This window comes from Typopeltis vanoorti, chromosome 26 (genome assembly GCF_054136105.1).
Source record: "Typopeltis vanoorti isolate ZY-2024b chromosome 26, IOZ_Tvanoo_1.0, whole genome shotgun sequence".
Classification (NCBI taxonomy): Eukaryota; Metazoa; Arthropoda; class Arachnida; order Uropygi; family Thelyphonidae; genus Typopeltis; species Typopeltis vanoorti.
In genome coordinates, this window is record NC_143574.1 from 6377576 (window position 1) to 6400715 (window position 23140).

Here is a 23140-nt window from a genome sequence, read left to right on the forward strand (position 1 = left end):
AAAGGAACACATTTGGATTTGAAGGAGGTTCTAAGAAGGAGAAAAAGAAATGGCTCAATTTAAGCATGGAGAAGTCACATCAAATAAGCGGTATCAGTGGAACTAGCTATACATACAGTAATAAGCTGCTGTGTTTGTATACAAATGCTAGAAGTGTAAGAAAGAAGGCAAATGAAATGGTTGCATTAATTGAGTCTGTTCACCCAAAAATTGTTGGAATAAGTTAGACATGGTTGGATGAGGACGACATCCTAACAGGAATAGAGATGGAAAGGTATAATGTGTTTCGTGAGATAGAAAGGGTAAAAGGGAGGAGGAGTACTATTGATGATAGAGAAAGAGTTATGTCCATACAAAGTAGAGATGCAAGAGGGAAATAGTCCCAGTGGTTTTGAGGCAGTACAGTGTGAGATAGAGGTGAATAGAATGAAATATTTAGTTGGATGTTGTTATAGACCTGGTAATGTGGATGGTAGTGACTATTAAATATATAATCAAATTAGTCAAGCAAATAAGAAAAGGGTTATAGCAGTATAGACTGAAATGATGAGATAGCAACTGGAAGTAAAGAAAACGAGTTCCTTAAGTTTTTGAGGGACAACTACCTCAGACAGTAGAGCACATGAGGATAGAGGATAGACAGAGAGCACATGAGGATAGAGGGTCTTGGATTCGATCATCTCATCAGAGGATGTAATTATAAATGAGGTGTCCAATCACCCTCCAGTCGGGGAAAGTGACCATGAAGTAATTACCTGGGTGGTTGTCAGCAGTGTGAGGACCTATGAGAAAAGGATATATGTGGAACTACAAGGCTGGTGATTATGAGGAACTCAGGAGACAGCTTGGGTCAGAAGGTTAAATAAGGAAGGTATGAAATGGATGAATGAAAAGATTAAGCATGTGATATAGAGAAAAAAGGCATTATGAAGGCAGCATAAGAGAAGTTGTAATAACTAATTCCAATGTAACTAGCAAAAAAAAGAAAGAAAAAAAAAAAAAAGAATGACATTGATTGGAGAAAATGGTATAAAGACAACTGCAGAGGAAGATAGAGTGGAGATACTTAATGAGCAGTTCATAAAGATCTTTCATTCTTGTAAATGTGACATGGAGAGATTGAGAGCAGTTGATGAATGAGAGGAGAGACTATAAGCAAGCAAGAGGTGTATGGGGAATGAGCAAACTTGATGTTAATAAGGCTGTGGGACTTAATAATATATCACCACGTATTCTAAAGGAACGTGCTAGGGAGTTGACACCTGACTAGACATATTTTTTTAATATGAGTCTTGCACCGGGTTGAGTTCCAAAGGAGTAGAAGGAGGGTAAGATTGTGCTGCTTCATAAAGGAGTTGATATAACTTGAGCATCAAATTATAGGCTTATCGTGTGTCAGGTGTTGTGGTTAAGTTGTTAACCACAACACCTCCAAGTTCTTACCATCTTCTCCAAGTTGTTGGAGAAGATGGTAAGAACCAGGATCCAGAATTGGGTTGACAATGATGGCATTATCTTTGATGGACAGCAGAGATTTGCTAAGGGGAGGTCATGTTTTAGTAATCTACATACTTATTACAATAAGGTGACGGCTTCCTTGGATAGAGGAGAGGGATACATAGTGTACTTAGATTTTGCAAAGGCTTTTGATAGATTACTGCATATAAGTTGAAAGTCAAACATGAGCAGATGGGGTTGGATATTAGATTTGAGCAGATTAGATTTAAGGTGTGGTATGATGAGCTGTGTGTATGACAAAAGGACCTCCTAAATGAGTCTTTGACTTCATGGGGTCTTGAGATAATAATAATTATACAAGATTCATTGTATTTTGTGTGAAAGGAGTACAGTGAGTATTATGTTTTCATTAATTCATTGTATTCATCTGACAGAATTCACAGAAGAGGAATTACATCTGGAGGAATGGTAATGGCCAATTCAATAGAGCAGCGCACATGAAAGTACCCATAGAAAAGGCATAGTGCAGGAACAGAGCACCCATGGGAAAAGAGACTGAAGGGAGTCTGTGAGAGAGGGGTCACCTACCACAGTAGTGAACAAATTAATCTGAACACTCACATAGAAAAATTTTATTTTTGCAAGAATATAAGTATAAAAATGTACTTTATAATTTATATATACTCCTCTGTTCCTAATAAGTTCATTAATTAGCTTAGGCATGAATTCTACAAACATAGAACACATTTTCTTATTTGTGCATCTTGGAATCATACTTTTATAATGGATGTATTAAATTATTCTTTGAATCACAATTCAATTTTCCAAGTTTCTTTTTCACCATATGGCCCACAAATTTTCTATTGGGTTAATGTCAGGAGAGTTACTTGCCAATGAAGCAATTGGATGTTGTGATTTTTGAGGAACTCTTTCACTTTTTTTGAAGTGTGGTATGGAGCGAGATCCTGTTGAAAGATGAGTTCTTTGTCTTTCTGGATCTGTGGGACCACTCTTTTCTCCAATATTTTTATGTATTGGTCACTTTTCGTTATACTGTCAACAGGCCCAAGATGAAGCTTGATGAAGGTGGGTGGGAGAAGTCTTCTCAGCGACTTGAGAACATAGGGTACTCACTCCTTGGACAAAGAAATGGCTCCCATCTAAGAATATGACCTTCTTCCACTTCTCTACAGGCCAATCTTTGTATACTTTTGTCCACTGGAGCCTCTTTTTTATGCATAGCCTTCATCAATAGTTGTTTCTTTTTTTTTGGTCTGAGTGCAGTCCTCCCTGCTTCCAACAATCTTCGAAAGACTGTCATATCAGAAACATTAATCGCAGATTAATGTTTCTGATATGACATTAGATATGTGAACTTAAATAGAGACATGGCACTAACTGCCATGTCTCTATTTAAGTCTACAGCAGGATTCGTTTTGGATTCATTTTGTTTTTCCTAACTAGTAAACAATCTTGAGTAAATGTAGTTTTCCTTTTTTGCTCAAATTTTCATTTTCTGTCAGGAGAAAAGGTACCCGTGTCCCTAAACCTCTTTAAAATCATATTAGCAGTATCCAAACCAACACCACACATTCCTTGGCAATTTGTTTTTGAGTCATGAATGTGTTGAAAAATTTGGCTTGTTTGGATAAATTTGTTCACTACTGTAAGTAGTCAATTCTCTTTGGTATATCATCAAGAATTTTTTTGGACTATTTTGCATGAACTACCTCAAGTTTGAGAACAATATTCCAAAGTTTGTTCAATGCAAGTTCAAAGCTGGATGAGACAGTCAGCCAAAGAAAAGAAAGAAGGTCATGAAATTATATTGAAACATTATCAAAAGTGAGTAAGAGTGAGGCAGATTCTTTCTTGTGAATAATAAGACGGACCTGAGTTTTAAGATCATTGAAATTCATGTCATCTTTTACTCCATCTGAGAATGGTGAGGAGATAAGTATTTAAGTCAATGGTTATAGACAATCTTAAGGCTTCAATCATTTGAGTACTAGAGGGTTTCTCAAAATTATGAATAGGATTTGAAGCCAGAGAGAGAAAGTCACTGATGTACAGGAGGAAAAGAATGGGTGTGACTGCAGAACCTTGGTATTCCAGCAGTGATAAATCTGATTTCCTTGAAGGTTTTCATGTCAGGATAATACATCATGAAATCATTAGTATCAAAGTAACTCATTCCTGTCCTTTTCAGCTCACTGGTTCCTAAAATCTTAACTTGAGTTTTTCTCATTTCTTTCTTTATCAGTTCCAGTATTTCCTTGTATACATGTTTCATACATTTCATGTTTCTATTTTATGTAAATTAGTAAAGCAGAGGCAGGGCCGGATTTAGACTTGCTGAGGCCCCTAGCTATACAAAACCCAGAGGCCCCCTACTGTTTTAAATTACATCAGCTGGTCTTTTTGTTTTTTTATTTGAGGCCCCACCAGATTGCGAGGCCCTAAGCTGTAGCTTTTTTAGCTTATACGTAAATCCAGCACTGAGCAGAGGCATCTGCTTCTCATATTAACTCTATTAGAAGATGAACTTCCAAAAGGCTTTGATCCAGCTTCATTATTCTTGTTAATTTCATTGGAAGTTACGCTCTGCTTTTCCCCAGTAGCTATTTCAATGCCTTTCGTCCTGGGTGTCCCATCTTCCAGCACCATATCGCAATAACTGAAGCCGCTGTTCATAAGATTTTCTTAGCAAAATATATGCAGAAGTAGTTTGCCATTGGCTTCTTCTTTCTGTCAATCCAATCACAGAGCACAAGGGAGCGTTCAGGCAAGAACAATTTTCACGAGTTGATATCCAAGAAGAGACGTTTACATCCTGCTTATCCATGAATAAGCACATAACCTAAATAACTTCTAATGTAAGTCTTCAAAAAACTCTGTATTATTTTTTCTTCAAGATGCTACTTCTCAGAGATCCTACTAAACTCTTAGCATGTTATGAATCCCAATTTCACCCAACTCACGTTTGAGATAACATCCACCCAAAACCTCCTTAAGAATTCTTGATTGCATCCAGAAATGAGCAATTCATTTAATAAATGACCTCTTTACCATTGAATGATTTCTCATAGATGCCCTGTTTCTACATTATGGGACATTTATGTGTTCTGCTTGACTAATGAGGCCACTACCATTCCTCTGCTTTCCTTTAATTGTAAGGACTTAAGCAGCTGTTGGTCAAAATAATTAAATTCCAAACTTACTAAACAGAACTTCTCATCAACTTTCCTCATTCCATCTACCTAATCTTTTGAACACTTTCCTCATACTATTTTATAGTATATCCATTTTCTAGTGATATCTAGAACCCTAGAGACTTGGGCTCTCCTCTGAGCATTGTCGATACTATAGCCTATCCCTCTGCTTATGTTAGCTCACTCCTAGACAGTGTGTTATAGTGTGATGGTTAGCTGCCTCTTGGGTGGTAGTGTGTGTGTGTGTGTGTTGGGGAGGGTGGTATCCTGTACTGAACAGACCCATCAATGCCAACAGCAGATGTGGCTTTGTCTTAACAAAGATTATATCAAGTCCCCTAGAGTCATAAATTAGGTGCTGCAGACTACAGTTATTTCCATCAAAAACAGAATCTGCTGGAACCAAATACATATTGAATAGATTATTCTAAATTGGACCATCTTTTTGTTTCAACCTGTGACTTAATTTGTGATCACCTAATTCTCAGTCTTTGGGATTGTATGTTATCTTCAAGCTCTGGGATGGAGGATAATAAATTTAGTTTAATCCTTTATCCAAGTGTGAGCAAACAAAGTTTGCGCCTGAAAGTATCTTCAGGACTGGAGTAAGGTGGTACAACACCAGGGCAACTCATTGCAAAGGTGGAGCAAGCTACCAACACTCCTGTCTCAGTATCTCCTATAATGCAAACCACATCTCCTTGCAGATATGTCTAATGTTATGCATTAAGGGAAGGGCCACTACCCAGACCAGTTTCGACCTTTATTGAGATCTCTTCAGTGGGAGCCAGGCCCAAGTGGAGATACCAGGCAGAAGCATTAGCAGGTCATCTCTACCTATAGGAGTTGCCAAATGGTGTGCCACCCTTCTTTTTTTAATAAATTACTCTGGATTTAGAGAAAGATGTTGAAAGTTTATTTTTCACTTGGTTAGAGTATAATAAATTTAGTTTAATCCTTTATCCAGATGACCTGCTAATGCTTCTGCCTGGTATCTCCACTTGGGCCTGGCTCCCACTGAAGAGACCTCAATAAAGGTCGAAACTAGTCTGGGTAGTGGCCCTTCCCTTAATGCATAACATTAGACATATCCGCAAGGAGATGTGTTTTGCATTATGGGAGATACTGAGACAGGAATGTTGGTATCTTGCTCCACCTTTGCAACAAGTTGTCCTGGTGTTGTACCACCTTACTGGTATCTCCACTTGGGCCTGGCTCCCACTGAAGAGACCTCAATAAAGGTCGAAACTAGTCTGGGTAGTGGCCCTTCCCTTAATGCATAACATTAGACATATCTGCAAGGAGATGTGTTTTGCATTATAGGAGATACTGAGACAGGAGTGTTGGTAGCTTGCTCCACCTTTGCAACGAGTTGCCCTGGTGTTGTACCACCTTACCCCAGTTCTGAAGATACTTTCAGGCACAAACTTTGTTTGCTCACACTTGGATAAAGGATTAAACTAAATTTATTATACTCTAACCAAGTGAAAAATAAACTTTCAACATCTGGGATGGAGGGTTAAAACACTAATCTGTCATTTATTATTATTTTAAATAATATTTTATTTATTTTTGAAAAAAAATGTTTTGTTTGTTAATTTTGTTTCATTTGTTCAATTGGCCTATTTAACAATATATTTTTCCTCAAGCAGCTGCCACTAAATTTCAGTGTAAAATGCGAGCGTCTGGTTCATTTGTAAGTACAGTGTATTTCTTGCTAATGTAGTTCTTTGAGAATGTCCTTGAAAGAAACTTGAAATATAAGTTACATACAACCCGGAGAAAGGAGTCTATATAAGATTTTATCTAACATGCAGGATTGGTAAAAAAAATATACTTTTATAAGGGGAAATGGATAGGCATTTATAATAAAATGCAACTGGAGGATGAAAACAGTTTCTGTATTTTTTAACAAGAGATAATGGAGAGACATTACGGAAAGTAATTTTAGGCTTTATAATTACATTTTTTAATTAATTCTGTATGTTTTACCGAGGCTTTTTTCTCCAGGTTAAATGAGTAGTAAATACTGTCCTGCAATTATACAAAGTGACTATTTTGATTAGCCATTTAACATGCTTTTAGATAATGTCAACATTGTAAGACATGGATTTCAAATATGTAATAAACAATACTTACCATGTTAACAAGTTACGTATTTTTAATATCGCACAAATGAAATCAATATCTGTAACACTTGCGAAAAACAACACCCTTAAAAATTAATTCACACGCTGCATACACATAAATGAAATAAAAACGCAGGAGCGACGATTATCTAACCGTTACTAGCGTAGATGTCGCTATAGTTGAGGTGACCTTCTGTTTGGAGAGGTAGTCTGTTTAAATCGTAAACGTTGCCTTTCCTTGGTTTTCAACCTTTATTTTACGTTTAGTATGAATAATACCTCCTTTAGATTCTGATTTTCTGTAATATTTTCTTAACTTTATCACTGACTAATAGAACTAAAGGTAAACACATTTTCCTTAATCATTGTGCATATAAACAAATGAAACATTCTCGTTTAGCTAATCAACTTTTTTTTTTTTTTTAATATTATATACATCTTTAAATTAAAAACCAGTGTGTAATTTGTGTGCCTGCTAAATTACTTTATTGTATTTTGCTTAGAAGTTTCATAGTTTTTATTTAGAAGAAATTAATGGTTATGTTGCGGGTTATGATTAAGAATGTGGGAGGATAATAAATTGATAATCCAAAGGGCATGAATTTTTCAGTTGATAAAAATGAACCTGTCTCTATATATTGAGACAATGTGAAGGCGCTTCCTATATTAACAAAATATTTTAAGGTTTCCTGCTTTCTTCGAGTAGGGACAGAATGATCAAAATCAAGAGTCAAAGGGAGAGAGAAAGAGCTTTTATTCTCTTAAAATTCATTTCAGCAATAAGTTCACAATATTCAATATAGCAGTTCATACTATTGTTTTTTAATTATAAATTGAAATATCTATTTGCGAGTTCTTGTATAGCTGCTCTCCTGTAGTAAACCGAAGTTTTGTAGCGTGTTTGCTGGATCACGTGATTTGATAGTATATGTAGGCGCATGCATGTATATATAAAAGCCGTCTTGTTTGATGCAGAAGCTCCTTTCCTAATTAATGTCAACTTGCTATATAAAAATGCTAGACTAATATTATATATGTCTGAGGCCTTAAATGCTCCCGTAACCTTTTATGGTTGCGCTGTGCGCATCTATTAATGGGTGGCCTGTCCGCGGCTCAGTGTGAGCAATAAATGCGCATGCTTGTCGGAGCATGCGAAATGCCACTTAACTGGACCCCTGTTTTTTTTTTTTCTCTTTTTCCTTTTTTTTTTTTCTTTCTTAATCGCGTCATTTGTAACCAAATTGTTGAGACAGAAGTTGCAAGCAATCATTGGCAATTTATAAATCCGATATTAACATAATATATTTCGCAAGTATTAACTGTTCTTAGTTAGATTCTCGCGTCAGAATCTTTATACATGGACGAATTCTTTTGAAGATGAATTATCTGATCGCATACGCAGGTTGCAGCTTTCAAAAATTCGGGTTTTATTCTCGTGTACAGGTAAATCGGTCATGGGAACACACGCAATTGACAGACCAAAAATACGCCGTCGTAATTGGAGAATTGAGCTATATAGCAAAGTACAGTAGAGTGCCCTCCCGCGATGAGCCTTGGAGGTGTCACATTCTAATAAAAACATCAGCCAGAGAGCACAAAAAGTACTGTTAATGGACAGCTAGATAGTCTAGCATTGATGTAGCATATAGTGTAGACCAGCAGGTTGCGTGGATCCCATGGCATCCAAGGACTCCCACAGCGAGTCCTTGGATGCCATGGGATGTAATGTAATACTAATTAATGGATTCTATGAATTAGTCACAGCAGATTATAGTGAGTTTTATCTATTTGCCAGGAAGTACATTATAATTTACAAGAATATAATTTGTCAAATATAATTTACTTACTGATTATTCAAAACAACAAAAAAAAAAAAAAAAAAAAAAAAACTTGCTAGGACTATCTCTCATTCTAATTGAAAATATTTCACATTCACACTTTGAAATATTGGGTGAAGAATGAAACCAAGAATATGATTTACATTAGATTTGTCTGTCAGCATGGACCTCCATGGAATCAAAAGACACATTGAAGAAGGTCTGTACTCTCTTATGCACAAAGATTATTGAACCATACATTAAATCCATTCATAGTTTCTGCACTTATCACGTTTTCAGGGCAATGCAACTGCTCACCAATCACTCTTCATGCAGAGAACCTGCTTCTCAATCCACCACTCACACCCTCTTTATACAGCTTTCAAGGATGGCCTCTAGTTCTACCAATGTCTCTCTCTCTCCTTTATGAAAAATCTCCTCTACATTAATCTGGTAACAATCCCTCACTCATATGTCTCAATCATATCCTCTCTCCTCTTCACAAGGGTCTGTAAATTCAGTTGCATTCCTTCCTGATATTAACTCTAGTAAACTTCTCTGGATCCTCATTCTTATAAAAACCAGGCAACCAAATCTGTGTGCAGTAGTTCATATATGTCTTGATCAAAGCCTTATACAAGGAGCCATAACCTCATTGCTTCATGTCAATGTCATCCTCATTATTGACATAATCATTGGGATGTTCTTACAATTTGTTATTGTTATTATTACATGACACCTCCAGAGAGTCCAAAGACTCATCGAGGAAGGGCACCATCTCTACAACGCTCTGCCTCAATCAGCTACACCAATGCCATCTACCTCCCACCACAACCACTAGCATTTCCACAGGCAATCACAAACATCCATACCCATGGCATTTTAGCAAAATGATCAATGCCATCTACCTCCCACCACAACCACTAGCATTTCCACAGGCAATCACAAACATCCATACCCATGGCATTTTAGCAAAATGATCCCCAATCTTAAAGTCTCAGTCCGCCATTACTCCCAGATATCACATCTCCTTCAAAATTTGTCCATTAATTGTAGACTCTGTATCATTGGTGCATCCATAGGGGGGGCCAAGGGGCTCTGCCCCCTCCTTCCCCCCCAAAAAAGGAAAAAAAACTAGAAAATTTTCCAGAAATCTTTACCTAATTAAAATTAATTTTTTTTTTTATTTATGTTGTGTCGTGTCTTCTATTTCTGTACTACTTATGAATTAGTGATCATTGCAGATGCTCAGTCATAGGTATATGTGCAATGCGTAGTGTGTATTCTCAAATCGTCTACTCAACTTGGCCCTCACCCCAAAGATTAAACCCTGAGTATGCTATCACTCTGTATCCCAACCTTGCCCACCTAATTTCAGGCCCTTGCCCTTTGCAACATTAAACTGATAGCTCCATTTATTTGCCCACTCACATAGTCTGTTCAGATCCTCTTGCAAGGCCACAACATCTGGTGCTATGACTTTGCTTCATTGGCAAACAGCTGCACATCTTCAGTTAAGCTGATCCCAATGTCATTAAGGTACAAGTTAAACAATAATGTTCCCAAAACGGATCCCTGTGGCACTCCACTATCATCTATAGTCATAAATATCAGAATATTTGACTTGATCATTTTTTTCATTACATGACAGGATGGGAGGGAACAAGGAGTCACTCCTAGAAACTGTGTTGAGAGTGTGATTAGCAAGATTAGAAGATTAGAATTTTTGGTCAGAGAGTGGTGAATAGGTGAAATGAATTGCCAATAGTCATTCACAAATGCTTTGTCAATAAGTCAGTTCAATGTGAATAATGGTTAAATCTAGGCCTTCTGCCTTGAGTCTTCAGAGTAGTAGTAGTAACAATATTTTATCTCTGTGCTGCTTTTCTAGGACTTTTTTTTTTACATCATTATAGAAATCTTCTAAATCTCAGATTTACCACTTTCAGATTTGAATTTATAGCCGCTTTGGTTGACAAAGATAGGTTTGGCTGCTTTCATCACCTTTGCAGTGTTCTACAGCTGGACAAGCTGCAATGGATTTGGATACAGTCTCCTGGTTGGCGAAGACAGTGAGGTTTCTTCACTACTTTTGTAATGTTCTCTTGGCATTTAAATGCTCTGTTCATTATCATTCCAAGATCTCTTGCCTCATCTCTGAATTCCACAGTGTAAAAACACTTTATTGAATCGATATTTCATATTCTTGATTTATACTTTCCAGAAGAGCTACCACATCAGCTGCATTTCTGAAAACTCATCCCTGTGTTTGCATCCTCAGCAAATAAATATTCCCTCTGTCTAAACTATTTAAGATATCATTTCCAAACAGGTTGAGTAGTGATGGCTGAGGCAATTTGCCAGCCTAATTAGTGGTTAATGTACCTACTCTCTAACCTGCAAGCTGCAGGATCAAATCTCACCCTTATTATTGATGATATGATTATCTTTAGGTGTGAGATGAATTTCAGCACCTGGTGTGAGACCACCACTCTGTGTATTGGAGACATGAAATGGCTTGAAAATGTTCCATGTTTGGTCTTTACCACTGAGTTTCCAGACTATATAAAAATAAACAGAAAAAAAAATTAAATTGTAAAAAAAAAAAAATCCTTAGCCCACCTTATCAGCACTGATCTATTATAATTATAGATTTTTGTGGGCAGCACAAAAATATTCCAAGCAAAGAGTCCTGTCTCTCTCTTGCTTTGTCACTTATAACACTGCTTTCAAACACCATTCCAGGATAGAAGAAAAAAAAAATTTTTTTTCTTTTATCCTGTCTGCCAATACACTATATACACTTGTTTGTCACAGTTTTAAAAAAATAATCATGTGGCAACCTGTCAAATACTTTCCAGAATTAAGAAATACTGCAGAATATATGCATACTTAACAAACCTGTGCTGACATTCATAAGGAATCATATTCTTACTCATCCCATCCTGTTCTCTAGCTCTAACCAGTTCTCCAAAGTCATAATTGATACACCAAAATGAAAATTGCTTTTTAATTTAATGTTTGTCTGTGTGTTGCCTTTGTGACATATCATTACTTTAGTTTTTCACTTCATTGATATTTTTTCCAGGGAAGGCTCTCTATTAAATAACTAAATCAAGTGTGTCATCAATTCCTTATCACACTTCTTTAAAATGCAAGGAGAAATCCAATCGAATCCCACAACTTTCTTTTTCAGATCTAGGTTACTCATTACATCAGTGTTCATTCACCTCTAATCCCACAGCTCTTTATCCAATGATGCTCTCTATTTGACTACTGTGAGCCACCTTAGTAAGCTGAATAACTAAATAGCTTCATTTAGTTCTTCTATAATAGTTACTTTACCACAAACTTTATTGATGAAGTTTATTCTTTCATAACGATTTCCTTTTTCTACTATCTACATAAGAAAAAAAATCATTGGAATTTTCTTGCCTGCTTTGATAATATCTTTTGATATTCTGAGTTCTCTTTTTTTTTAAACAGCCTTGATGTGTATATGTATCAAAGTTGCCATGGATGCAAAGTGTTTATTATTATTATTATTATTATTATTACTACGGGCTACTCCAGGGAGTCCTTAGACTCATCGAGGGAGGCCCTAAACATCATGTTCACACAACTGTTCAACATTCTCACAGTATCTATCATACCTTGCCTTGAGCTTGCTCACTGTCATGGCACCCACAACAGACTCTGGCAGCTTATTCCACTCATTTACCACTCTAAAAGTAAAGAACCCAGCTCTAACACCTCTGCTAACCACGCTCTTTCCCAGCTTCCATGGGTGTCCCCTAGTTCTCCTACCACCAGTCCTGATCTCAAAAATATCCTCTGAATTAATCCTATAGAATTCTTTTAGCAATTTGAATGTCTCAATCATATCTCCCCTTTTCCGCCTATCAACTAGTTTCTGCAACCCACAAATCTTCAACCTGTTCTCATATGGTTCATTCCATAGACCTGTTATCATCTTAGTCACTCGCCTCTGGATCCTCTCCACCTCCTCCCCATCAAGAAGGAACCGAGGTGACCAAATCTGGGCACAGTAGTCGAGATGAGGTCTTATCAGGGCTCGGTACAGAGGTACAATAACTTGCTTGTTTCTGCTCATCAAGGTATTTTTCAACAACTAAGTGAGTTGATGAGCTGATTTAGCTACTTTCGCAGTGTGCCCCCTAAACTTCATCTCCCTATCCACCAACACTCCCAAGTCCCTGGCCTCATCATTCTCTTGGAGTACAGTTCCACCAATGTGGTATACTGCTGCTAATCTTTTCACTTCGAAATGCATAACCTTACATTTTGTCACATTAAATTGACATCCATTCTCCTTAGTCCAGAACTCCAATCGATCTAAGTCATCTTGCAAGACTTTGACATCTTCTGCATTCACTATCGCCCTACCCAACTTTGCATCATCAGCGAACAAATGAACTGTCCCACTTAGACCCTTCCCTATATCGTTGATGAACAGATTAAACAGCAGTGGTCCAAGAACAGAACCCTGTGGCACACCACTAGTCGCAGGCCGTCTTTTGGACTCTACTCCTGAATAAACTACTCTTTGATATCTCTCCATCAACCACCCAGCTATCCATCTCACCAACCCTATATCCATTCCCATATGTTGTAGTTTACAGATTAGAATTCCATGTGGTATCCTGTCAAACGCCTTTGCCAGGTCCAGCAGTATCACTGTAAACTCATTTCCCTTATTCAGTTCAGCCGTCACCTTGTTATAAAACTTGAGCAAGTTACTGAGGCATGATCTACCCCTCACAAAGCCATGCTGTTCTCTGTACAGTATCTCATTTTCATCAATCCATTCCTGTATTTTTCCCTTGACTACTTTCTCCAAGACCTTGACAACGACTCCTGATATGCTGATCGGTCGGTAATTTGCAACCATAGTCTTGGATCCTCCTTTATGCAGTGAAACTATTTTCCCCTCTTTCCACGCCTTCGGGACTAAACCAGACCCGAGACTCGGATTAAATAACATGGTCAAGGGCACTGATAATTTCTTAGCCGCTTCATGCAAGACCTTATTAATTATTAAAATTGTTATTATTATTATTTACAATTATTAAAATTGTAATACCATTGATTTTAAACTGAAATATCATGAATAAGAAGTGCATGAGAAGTGATATGGTTCATCCATACTGATGTCAATGTGATTAATAGACATAACTATCCTAGTTGGCATTATAATGTCTCTGTTCATTTGTTTCATTCCCACTTAGTTTATTCTTAGACTTTAGAAATACAACTGATCACTGAGTCCCAGATATTGCATATATATATATATATATATATATATATATATATGTGCCCTTGCCATTGTACAAAAGTTTTGTATATATTTATTATTATTTTCCTGACATTACATATTTTATTTCAACTCTACTAAAAGTGATATTTCATTCTTTAAGATTACCATAGGGAAAGTTTGACTATATTGACAGCTTGGGTGGCTGAGTGGTTAGCATATCTGCTCTCCAGCCACGGGTTCAAATCCCAGCATGGGTATGGATGTTTGTGATTGTTTGTGAAAAATGCTAGTGGTGGTGGTGATGGACAGTAGATGGAGTTGGTGTAGATGATGTTTGCTGTAGTTGGTGGATTGAGTAGTGGGGATGGAGAGTTGTAGAGCAGGTGCCCTCCCTTGATGTGTCTTGGACTCCTTGGAGGTGTCATGTAATAATTATAATAATATAAAAATTTTATATACTGTTTCTTTAAATATTTGCAGGTATATTTCATACATATCAACTGAAACAACTGTTGGTTTTCAGATATCACCTGTCATGACATCTAATGAAATACCAGTTGGGAGTCAGCTTAGCTCAGCTAGTCTTCCAGGATCTCATCCGCTTATCATGCAAATCCGTGTACATTATTTACATGATGGAGATAATTTGGAAACACAGCTGTTCCGCATCCAGAAAGGTAGCAACTTGATTTATTGTATACGATTTGCTAAAAAACAACAACAAAAAAAACTTTAATCATATTTTTGCTTCATTACTTTTCTGCATGATGTTATTTTCTTTTTTGTTTACTTTTACTTTGAGAAATAGATTTTTCTGCATTTTTCAAAAACTAATACTTCATAAATGTCTTAGTTATTGTTCATTAATCAAGTTGAGGTTCATAATAATGTACAATGCCTTTTTAATTTTTTGGAAAATTATGCTAAACTATTAGTTATCTGCACTCTTTCTATATTCAGTGTCATAATCAAGAGTTAATATCTAAGACTATGTGTTACATATGATGGAATCAAGGAACAGTTCATTGTAATTAACTCACTTCAATTGTCAGATCATGTTAAAATCAAATTATTATGACTGCATCATCATGTTCCTGAAATAATAATACCCCTCTGGGTGATATACAAATAAAGTTGATATTATTGCTAGCTTCCTGTCAAAAGTTTTTCACAAATTAATGTTATTTGCTAAGACATTAGTATTATTACCTTCATTTCACATATCACATACATTTGGTAGTGGTAGTTGGCATGAAGGATTTGATTGGTAGCAAGAAGAATAAGGAGGGATGTCATGAGGCTGTTAAGGAGAGTGAACGATAACAGTACAATAGGTAAGGTAGTTGGTGCGTTTGCCCAGGTATGATAATGATGAGTTGAGAAGGTGAGCAAAGATTAAAAATAGTATGCTAGCAGTGTTGTGTGAGGAGAAAGGAGTTCAATTTGTGAATATATAGGATGAGTTTGAGGGACAGATAGAGCTGTATAAAAGAGATGGGCTACATTTGAACGGATTTGGTGCATGTCAGTTGGAGAAACTGTTGCTGCAAGAGAGAGAGAAAGAGAATGACCAAAGTGAATGTAAGACCTGAGGAAGAAAGAGGTGTTGTCAAAGAGCAAGAGAATAAGGTAGCTAAGTTTGTGAATAGAGAGGTGAGTGTTGTGAGTGATGAGAATAAGAGAGAAGGAACACAGAGCGGACAAGAAAATGGGGAAAGTCATGGTGGACAGGGGGACACTGCACAAAAAGTGTGGCTGATGGTTTCAGGAGTAGACATGTAAGTGTACAAGAAAGGATAAGACAGTCAAGGATGTGGAGGTGACATTTAAATCTGTACAGAGGAGAGTATAGGGAGTCATGTCCAAGAAGTGGGGTTAGTGGAACTAGTTATAGAAGCTAATGTGTATGTTTACAAATGCTGGAAGTATTTATTATTATTATTGAGAGGACACTGTGTAGGCATATGAACAGGTGCACGGTGATATCGCTGCACCTCCCATTTGTTTATAGTTTTAAAGTGGTTCCAACTCCTGTTTTTAAATTGAAAGTGTTCTGAAGTAACTCTACCAGTCACGGCAAAGACAGTGGCATAAAATTCACCAAAATTGGCTAAGAGGAAACCAAATTTTGAAGTGTTAAAAAGAGAACAGAGAGGACTGTGGTCAACAACGAGCGAAGAACAAAGGATGTCACCATCTTTTACAATCACGCCACAATTGCTCAAGGGAAGAAAGGTGAGTCATGAAGTGTATCAAATGCCTGGAGTATTTAGCATCCGATGGAAATCAAATAACCTGTACAAAATGCAGTAGAATTCTACACTTAAAATGTGCCGGCTTTTCAGACCCAGCCTTGCAACGTAAAACCAATGCAACATGTGAGGAAGTGTAATCTGCAGGAGGAACAAAGAAACTCACCTAAGGCAGCCACCTATGATGCAGCCAATTACACTGGAGGCAAAATCAGATGATGAACCGAACGGAAAAAAAATGCAGGTGAGTCCTATAATTTCAACTCTTTAAATATACTAATAGAAAACAGTCTAGAGACTATAAAAGCCAGCTTAATAGATCTTGTGCAAGAACTCTTCGACAAACAGAATGAACAAATAATAAAAAGAATAGCAAATATGAAGATTTGGTAAAAACATAATAATTTAGCAGTGATAGGAGTGTTGCAAATGGTAAAAGACATCAAAATTAGCATTAACGCACTAAATGATACGCAACACAATTTGATGAAAGAAACATCCGAACTCTGTCAAGAACTTCATTCTCTAAAACTACAATATGAATGTTTAAATCAGCAACAACATAAAGAAGATCTTATCATTAATGGTCTTCCTGAAACTGCACCTACAGAAAACCTCAGGGACGTAGTTTTAAAATTAGGCCATGCATTGACATTCCCCTACAGCTTAATGACATTCAGACCGTAAATCAGATTCCTAGAAAGAGCAAAAAACAAGGCTTGCCACAACCTGCACCAGTCATCTCTGATCCACAAAAATTACCAATTTTTGTGGATCAGAGATTCCAAGATATTCTTGAGGAAGTCACAAACTTCAAAACCAATGCAAATTAAAAGCTCAGAAGACATAGAAAGGCTACCACAGTGAAAAAAAAAAAAAAGTCTCCTAATTAGTTCAAAAAGAAGGCCACAATAAAAATGAATGTGAACCACCAAGACGGATGCAATAACACCAGAACATACTGGCAGTTTCACTTTCATCAGACCATTCAGATCATTCATTTTGACCTCCCAAACATCAGCCTACTTCCAACACAGCAATCAAATCAATATAATAAAAAAAAAAAAATACATATACCTAACCGGTGTCATCCTCAGATAAGTTCATTAAAAGGCTTCGAGGACGCAAGCTGAGACATTACATCTCAACTGAGATCAACAGAAAGGGAAAAAAAAAAAAGAATTATTTATTACATTGAAGTGCTGTAGTTACAGTGGTTAAAAACATTAAAAAGCAAAAATTGTAAAATATATATAACTTACTGTTATCCTATAAATGCTGTTAAAGAAATATCACCTTATCCATTTGCAAAACTATAAATTACCATCCACAGTAAGTAACTATTATTAATGCATTTTAGAATATAAAAAATGGAAAAAATTGTATGAAATTCACTGTAAATATGTGTATATATGTAAGTGTTCTGTAAGATGATAAATAAAATGTTAATGTTAAAAAAAAAATAAAAAAATCTTAACCCTGCAAAAAAAAAAAATATATGATTTGCCACCTCGAGAGTCCAAAGACTCATAGAGGGAGAGTGTGCCAATAGCATCGAATGATTGGTCCCCTTCCAACTACTAACCATGCTCAAACTTGCTTAATTTTTTGTGAGCCATTAGTAGCAGAGGCTCTACCAATCGACCAACCTTTGAAAGAAGGGAATGAAATTGTAGCATTGATAGAGTTCATTCACTCAAAAATTGCTGGTATAAGTGAGACGTGGTTGAACATTCTGAACAGGAATAAAATTGGAGGAATATGTAGTCTTTCATGAAGATAGACAAATCAAAGAGAAAGGAGCAGTATTATTGATGATGGCAGTGGAGTTGTGCCCATCTATGGTTGAGATGCAAGGAACAAATACTGACAGTGGTTTTTAAGCAGTATGAAATGTTTAGTAAGTTGTTGCTATAGACCTGGTAATATGGTCTATAGCAATATATTAGTGAGAAGGAAATATTTAGACAAATTCGTCTGGCTAATAATGAAAAGGTGATCATTATGGGTGATTTCAATTATGGTAATATGGACTGGAATAAAGAGACAGTATCAGGAACCAAAGAGAATGAATTTCTTGAATGTTTAAGGGATAACTACCTTAAGCAGCATGTAACAGAGGCCACACATGGATCGAGGGTCTTGGATTTGATTGTCTCATTAGAAGATATTGTTGTAAATGAAGTGTCGCATCTTCCTCCAGTTGGTAAAAGTGACTATGAAGATCACTTGGGGTGGTAGCCAGCTATATCAAGACTTTTCTGAGAAAGGGTTATATGTGGAACTATAAGGCGGATGATTATGGCAAACTCAGGAGGCAGCTTTCAGTGATGACCTGGGACCATCCCTGGAAGTTATGAAAGGAGACTGTGAAAAAACAGGGTGAGGAGTGGTTTCTTTGCGTGGAGGATGGTTGAACCTTGGAATGCATTGCCTGAGAGAGTGGTTGGAGTGGGGACGGTTAATGGGTTCAAGGAGTGGTATGATACGACTTCTCACAATGAGTCTTTTGACTCCATGGAGGCCTGGATAATAATATCATGGAATGAAGAATTGCATGGAAAGGAAATCAGTGCTGCTTGGTCTCTACTCAGGAAGTGTCTGGCAGAGGCAATGATTGAATGTATTCCAAAGGTCAGGAGATTAAATAAGGTAGGTGTTAAATCGATGACTGAAGATGTGAAGCGTGCAATGTGGAAGAAGGCATTGTCTAGGCAGCATAAAATGAGTGGAGATAATCAGTTACATGAGGAGTACAAAGAGTAAGCAAGGAAAGTGATCCATTTAGTAAGAGTAGCAAAAGTGCTGTATGAGCAGCAGTTAGCAAATGACACGAAAAGAAATCCCAGGGAGTTGTTTTGATATGTAAGCAGTAGGAGAAAGAATGATTATGGTAGGATGATGTTGATCAGTGATAATAGGAGAGCGATAAACACTGAAGATGATATTGTAGAGGAGTTCAGTGAGCAGTTTATTAAAGTATTCTATCCTTGATACTGCATAATGCAGAACTTAAGAGCATTGGGAAATGGGGGAGGAACCAATGATGGTGAGTGAGCATGAGGTATATGAGGAATTTAGTAAACTTGATGGTATATCACTGCGTGTTTTGAAGGAATATTCTAGGGGGGTTAACACCAGCTTATGATACAGAGAACCGTATTATAACGTACACTTTTAACATGAGTCTTAGAGAAGCCGAGGTTCCAATGAGTGAAAAGGTGGCAAAATTGTTCTGCTTCATAGGAGGAGTGATAAGACTGAAGCTTCGAATGATAGGTCAACCTACTTGTCTGGAGTTGTGTTCAAGGTGTTGGAGAAGCTAGTGAAGGCGAGGATTAAGAACTCGGTGGACAGCAGTAGAATTCTCTTTAATGGTGGAACCCATGCTAAAGGAATGTTATGTTTTTAGCAATTTGCTTACTTATTATAACAAGGTGACAAATACATTAGACAAGTGGGGATGCATATACAGTAGTATATTTAGATTTTGCAAAAGCTTTTGATAGATTATCACATGGAAAACTATAAGTTAAATTGGAACAGATGAGGTTGGATACTAGATAGCATTGCATTGTAAATTGGCTGTCTGATATGTATCAACAGGTTGTGTATGTGGGAGTGATATACACAGGAGAGGAAAGTTACTAGTGGCATGCCTTAAGGGTCTATTTTGGAGCCATTGTTGTTTAATTTGTATGTAAAATGACATTGGAAAAGGCTTAAATGGTGATATACAGTTGTTTGCTATATGAGAAGTAGAGGAGCTGTAGCTTTGCAAAAGGACCTAAATAGACTGAGTGTGGGAAGATGTCAGTTTAATGTTGCAAAGTGTAAGATTTTAAAATTTGGGAAGCAAAGATGGGATGCAGATTATAAAATTGATGGTGATATTTTTGGGGAGGAGGAGATGGAAGTTCTGGGTGTTATGGTGGATAGAAACTTGAAATTTTGTAAGCATTTTGCTAAAATTGTGAGGACAACACAACAGATTATGGGAATGATGTGGAGAACACTGACATATAAAAGTAAGGATGTTTTGATGTCATTGTACAAAACTTTGATCAGGCTACATATGGATTACTATGCACAGATTTGGTTGCCAGGTTTTTAAACGGATGATGTGATGTTGGAGAGGATTCAGCAACCATTGACTAAGTTGGTTTCTGGTCTCTGGAATGTGGAATATGAGGACAGATTGAGAGAATGCAAATTACAAAGCCATGATTACATGACTGAGACATATAAGTTGGTAAGGGGTAATTATCCCTTAGAAGGTGGGTGTGAGCAAGGGGGTGTGGTAGATTTTTTGCATGGAGAGGCAGGGGTAATTGGAATGTCCAAGGACTCATCGAGGGAGGGCACCTGCTCTACAGCTCCACCACTCAATCCACCAACTACAGAGAACCATATCATCTACACCAATGCCATCTACTGCCCACCACTACCACCACCACCACTAGTATTTTAAAAGACAATCACAAACATTGTCTGCGTGGTTAGCCGAGTGGCAATGCTCCTCGCAACCATATGCCTGGAAAGGAGTGTCCTGGGTTTGATTCCCATCGATGATGTAAGGAGCTTAAGGATCTTCCTCAACCATAACCAAGTTAGCCGGTCTTGGGCATGGACAGTAGGGTTTTTCTCCCCAGTTTTTCATCCCACAAAACCGGCAAAACTGGCCTTGAGAACTCGACACCACTATGGACATGGAATAAACTGGGGCATAGGGCTGACCACCTTATCCTGTAAACAGTTGAGATCCAATGATCCATAAACCCTCGACACTGCAAGGTAAAAGAGGGGAAATGAGATGAGATGATATAGGAAAGGATCTGAGAGGAACTGTTTAGTTATTTGCCGATGATGCAAAGTTGGATAGGGCAATAGTTAATACGCATGATGTCAAAATTTTGCAGGATGATTTGGATAGATGGGTAGACTGGGCTAAGGAGAATGGATGTCAGTTTACTGTGGCCAAGTGCAAGGTTATATATTTTGGGATGAAAAGATTATCAGCAGTATATCACATTGGTGGAGCCGTACTTCAGGAAATGACATAGCCAGAGACTTGGAAGTGTTAGTGGATAGGGAGTTCACGTTTAGGGGGTACATAGCAAAAGTGGCTAAAGCAGCTCATCAGATCACTTGGTTACTGAAGAATACTTTGGTGAGCAGTGACAAGCAGGTTATTGCTCCTCTTTATCAAGCCTTGATAAGACCCATCTTGACTACTGTGCACAGATCTGAACGCCAGGATTTCTTGGTGATGGAGAGGAGATAGACAGGATCCAGAGGCGAGTGACTAAGATGGTAGCAGATCTATGGAATTAACCTTACATAAACAGGTTGAAGATTTGTGGTTACAGAAACTGATTGATAGGCAGAAAAGGGATGATATGATTGAGGACATTCAAATTACTGAAGGGTTTTTACAAGATTAATTCAGAGAAAATTTTTCACAACAGGTGTGGTGATGGGAGAACTAAGGGCCATCCATGGAAACTGAGTAAGAGTGTAGGTAGTAGGGGTGTTAGAACTACGTTTTTAACTTGGAGAGTGGAGAATGAATGGAATAAGCTGCTAGAGTCTGCTGTGAGTGTCATGATTGTGAATGAGTTTAAAGCAATGTATGATAGATACTGTGCAAATGCTGAATAGTTCTTGACAAATGTTTATGGCATCCCTCGATGAGTCAAAGGACTCCTTGGAATTGCCCATAATAATAATAATAATAATAATAGTTTCTCTTAGTGTCTTCTCATGAACTTTCAGTAGAGAAATTCCTTCATAATTCTCACATTTAGCTTTATTTCCTTTTTTATAGTTGGGTATTATAAAGAGCTCAACTCTAATCATTTGGAATTTGGTGCAGAAAATACGTAGCTTGCCACTGTAAAGCTTTTATATTTGAATATCTTGGAACTCCAACATATTCAAATTTCTGTTTGAATATGGTGGAACTCTAACTGACTTCCACATTTCAGGTTTTGGCATTTTCTATTTCAATTGTTGATATGTGTTTCTCATCGTAGCCTCTGGAATATTTTGTAAACAGTTCTACCACTGCTTGTCTCCATTAAGTCTTTCAAAGTAATTGCTCTAGACATGTAGATAATCTTTATTTTCAGTTTTCATGTCCTTCCTTTATCACTTTCTTTCAGTTCTGAGAATTTTCACTAGTCTCCAGAATTTTGCATCTTTGTTGATATTATCTTCTATATTCTTACCAAAGATTTTCCATGACTTTTTTGCTACTTTTACACATTGCTTATTGCTCTTCCATTTTTCTCTGTATTCTTTTAGGTCACCTGTTGTATTTGCCTTGAAGTAGGTAATAACTTGAGCCTCTGTAGCTCAGATAGTTTAGATAAGCCCTTTGACTGGAAAGATCAGAGTTCGAATGTCGAATCAAGTTCGAATCCCATCCGATGTGAGGGACCTTTTAAAAATTAATATTATATGGAAAAGAAAAATATATATCAAAGTATTAAAATATTAAAAAATCAAAGTTGAGCAGCTTTTAGATGTCAACTACAGATTTGAATACACAAATTTAATTGGGGGTAAGGGGAATAAGAAAGTTTGAAAACAGAAGTAAAGTTGAAGAAATAATAAATTTAGTTTAATCCTTTATCCAAGTGTAAGCAAACAAAGTTTGCACCTGAAAATATCTTTAGGACTAAGGCAAGGTAGTGCAACTCTGATCAAAGGTGGACCAAGCTGTCATCACTCCTTGTCTCAGTATCTCCCATAATGCAAAGCACATCTCCTTGCAGACATATATACTGCTATGCATTAAGGGAAGGGTCAACTACCCAAACCAGTTTCAACCTTTATTGAGGTCTCGTCAGTGGGAGCAGACCCAAACGTGGAGATTTAAGGCAGAAGCAATAGGAGAGGTCCTATTTACCTATAGAAGTTGCCAACAGGTGTGCCACCTTATTATTGAATTACTCTGGATTTAGAGAAAGATGTTGGAAGTCTATTTTTC

General features: G+C 37.1%; 2 protein-coding genes across 4 annotated transcripts in view; one reads left to right on the forward strand and one right to left on the reverse strand.

The window, feature by feature from the left end:
• LOC150092289 (coiled-coil domain-containing protein 130 homolog) overlaps positions 1-6943 on the reverse strand; it is a 115851-nt gene extending 108908 nt beyond the window's left edge. For all 3 annotated transcript variants that reach the window (XM_090414952.1, XM_090414951.1, XM_090414950.1), the window contains exon 1: positions 6810-6943. In XM_090414952.1, coding sequence (XP_090271078.1) covers positions 6810-6812 — 3 coding nt within the window. In that variant the 5' untranslated portion in view covers positions 6813-6943. The remainder of the gene's footprint in view (positions 1-6809) is intronic.
• A 60-nt stretch (positions 6944-7003) lies between these two features.
• The window catches only part of LOC150092290 (glycogen debranching enzyme), a 461626-nt gene continuing 445489 nt past the window's right edge, over positions 7004-23140 (forward strand). Inside the window, exons 1-2 of the mRNA XM_090414998.1 lie at positions 7004-7142; positions 14418-14571. Of these exons, the coding sequence (XP_090271124.1) occupies positions 14430-14571 (142 nt within the window). The 5' untranslated portion in view covers positions 7004-7142; positions 14418-14429. The remainder of the gene's footprint in view (positions 7143-14417; positions 14572-23140) is intronic.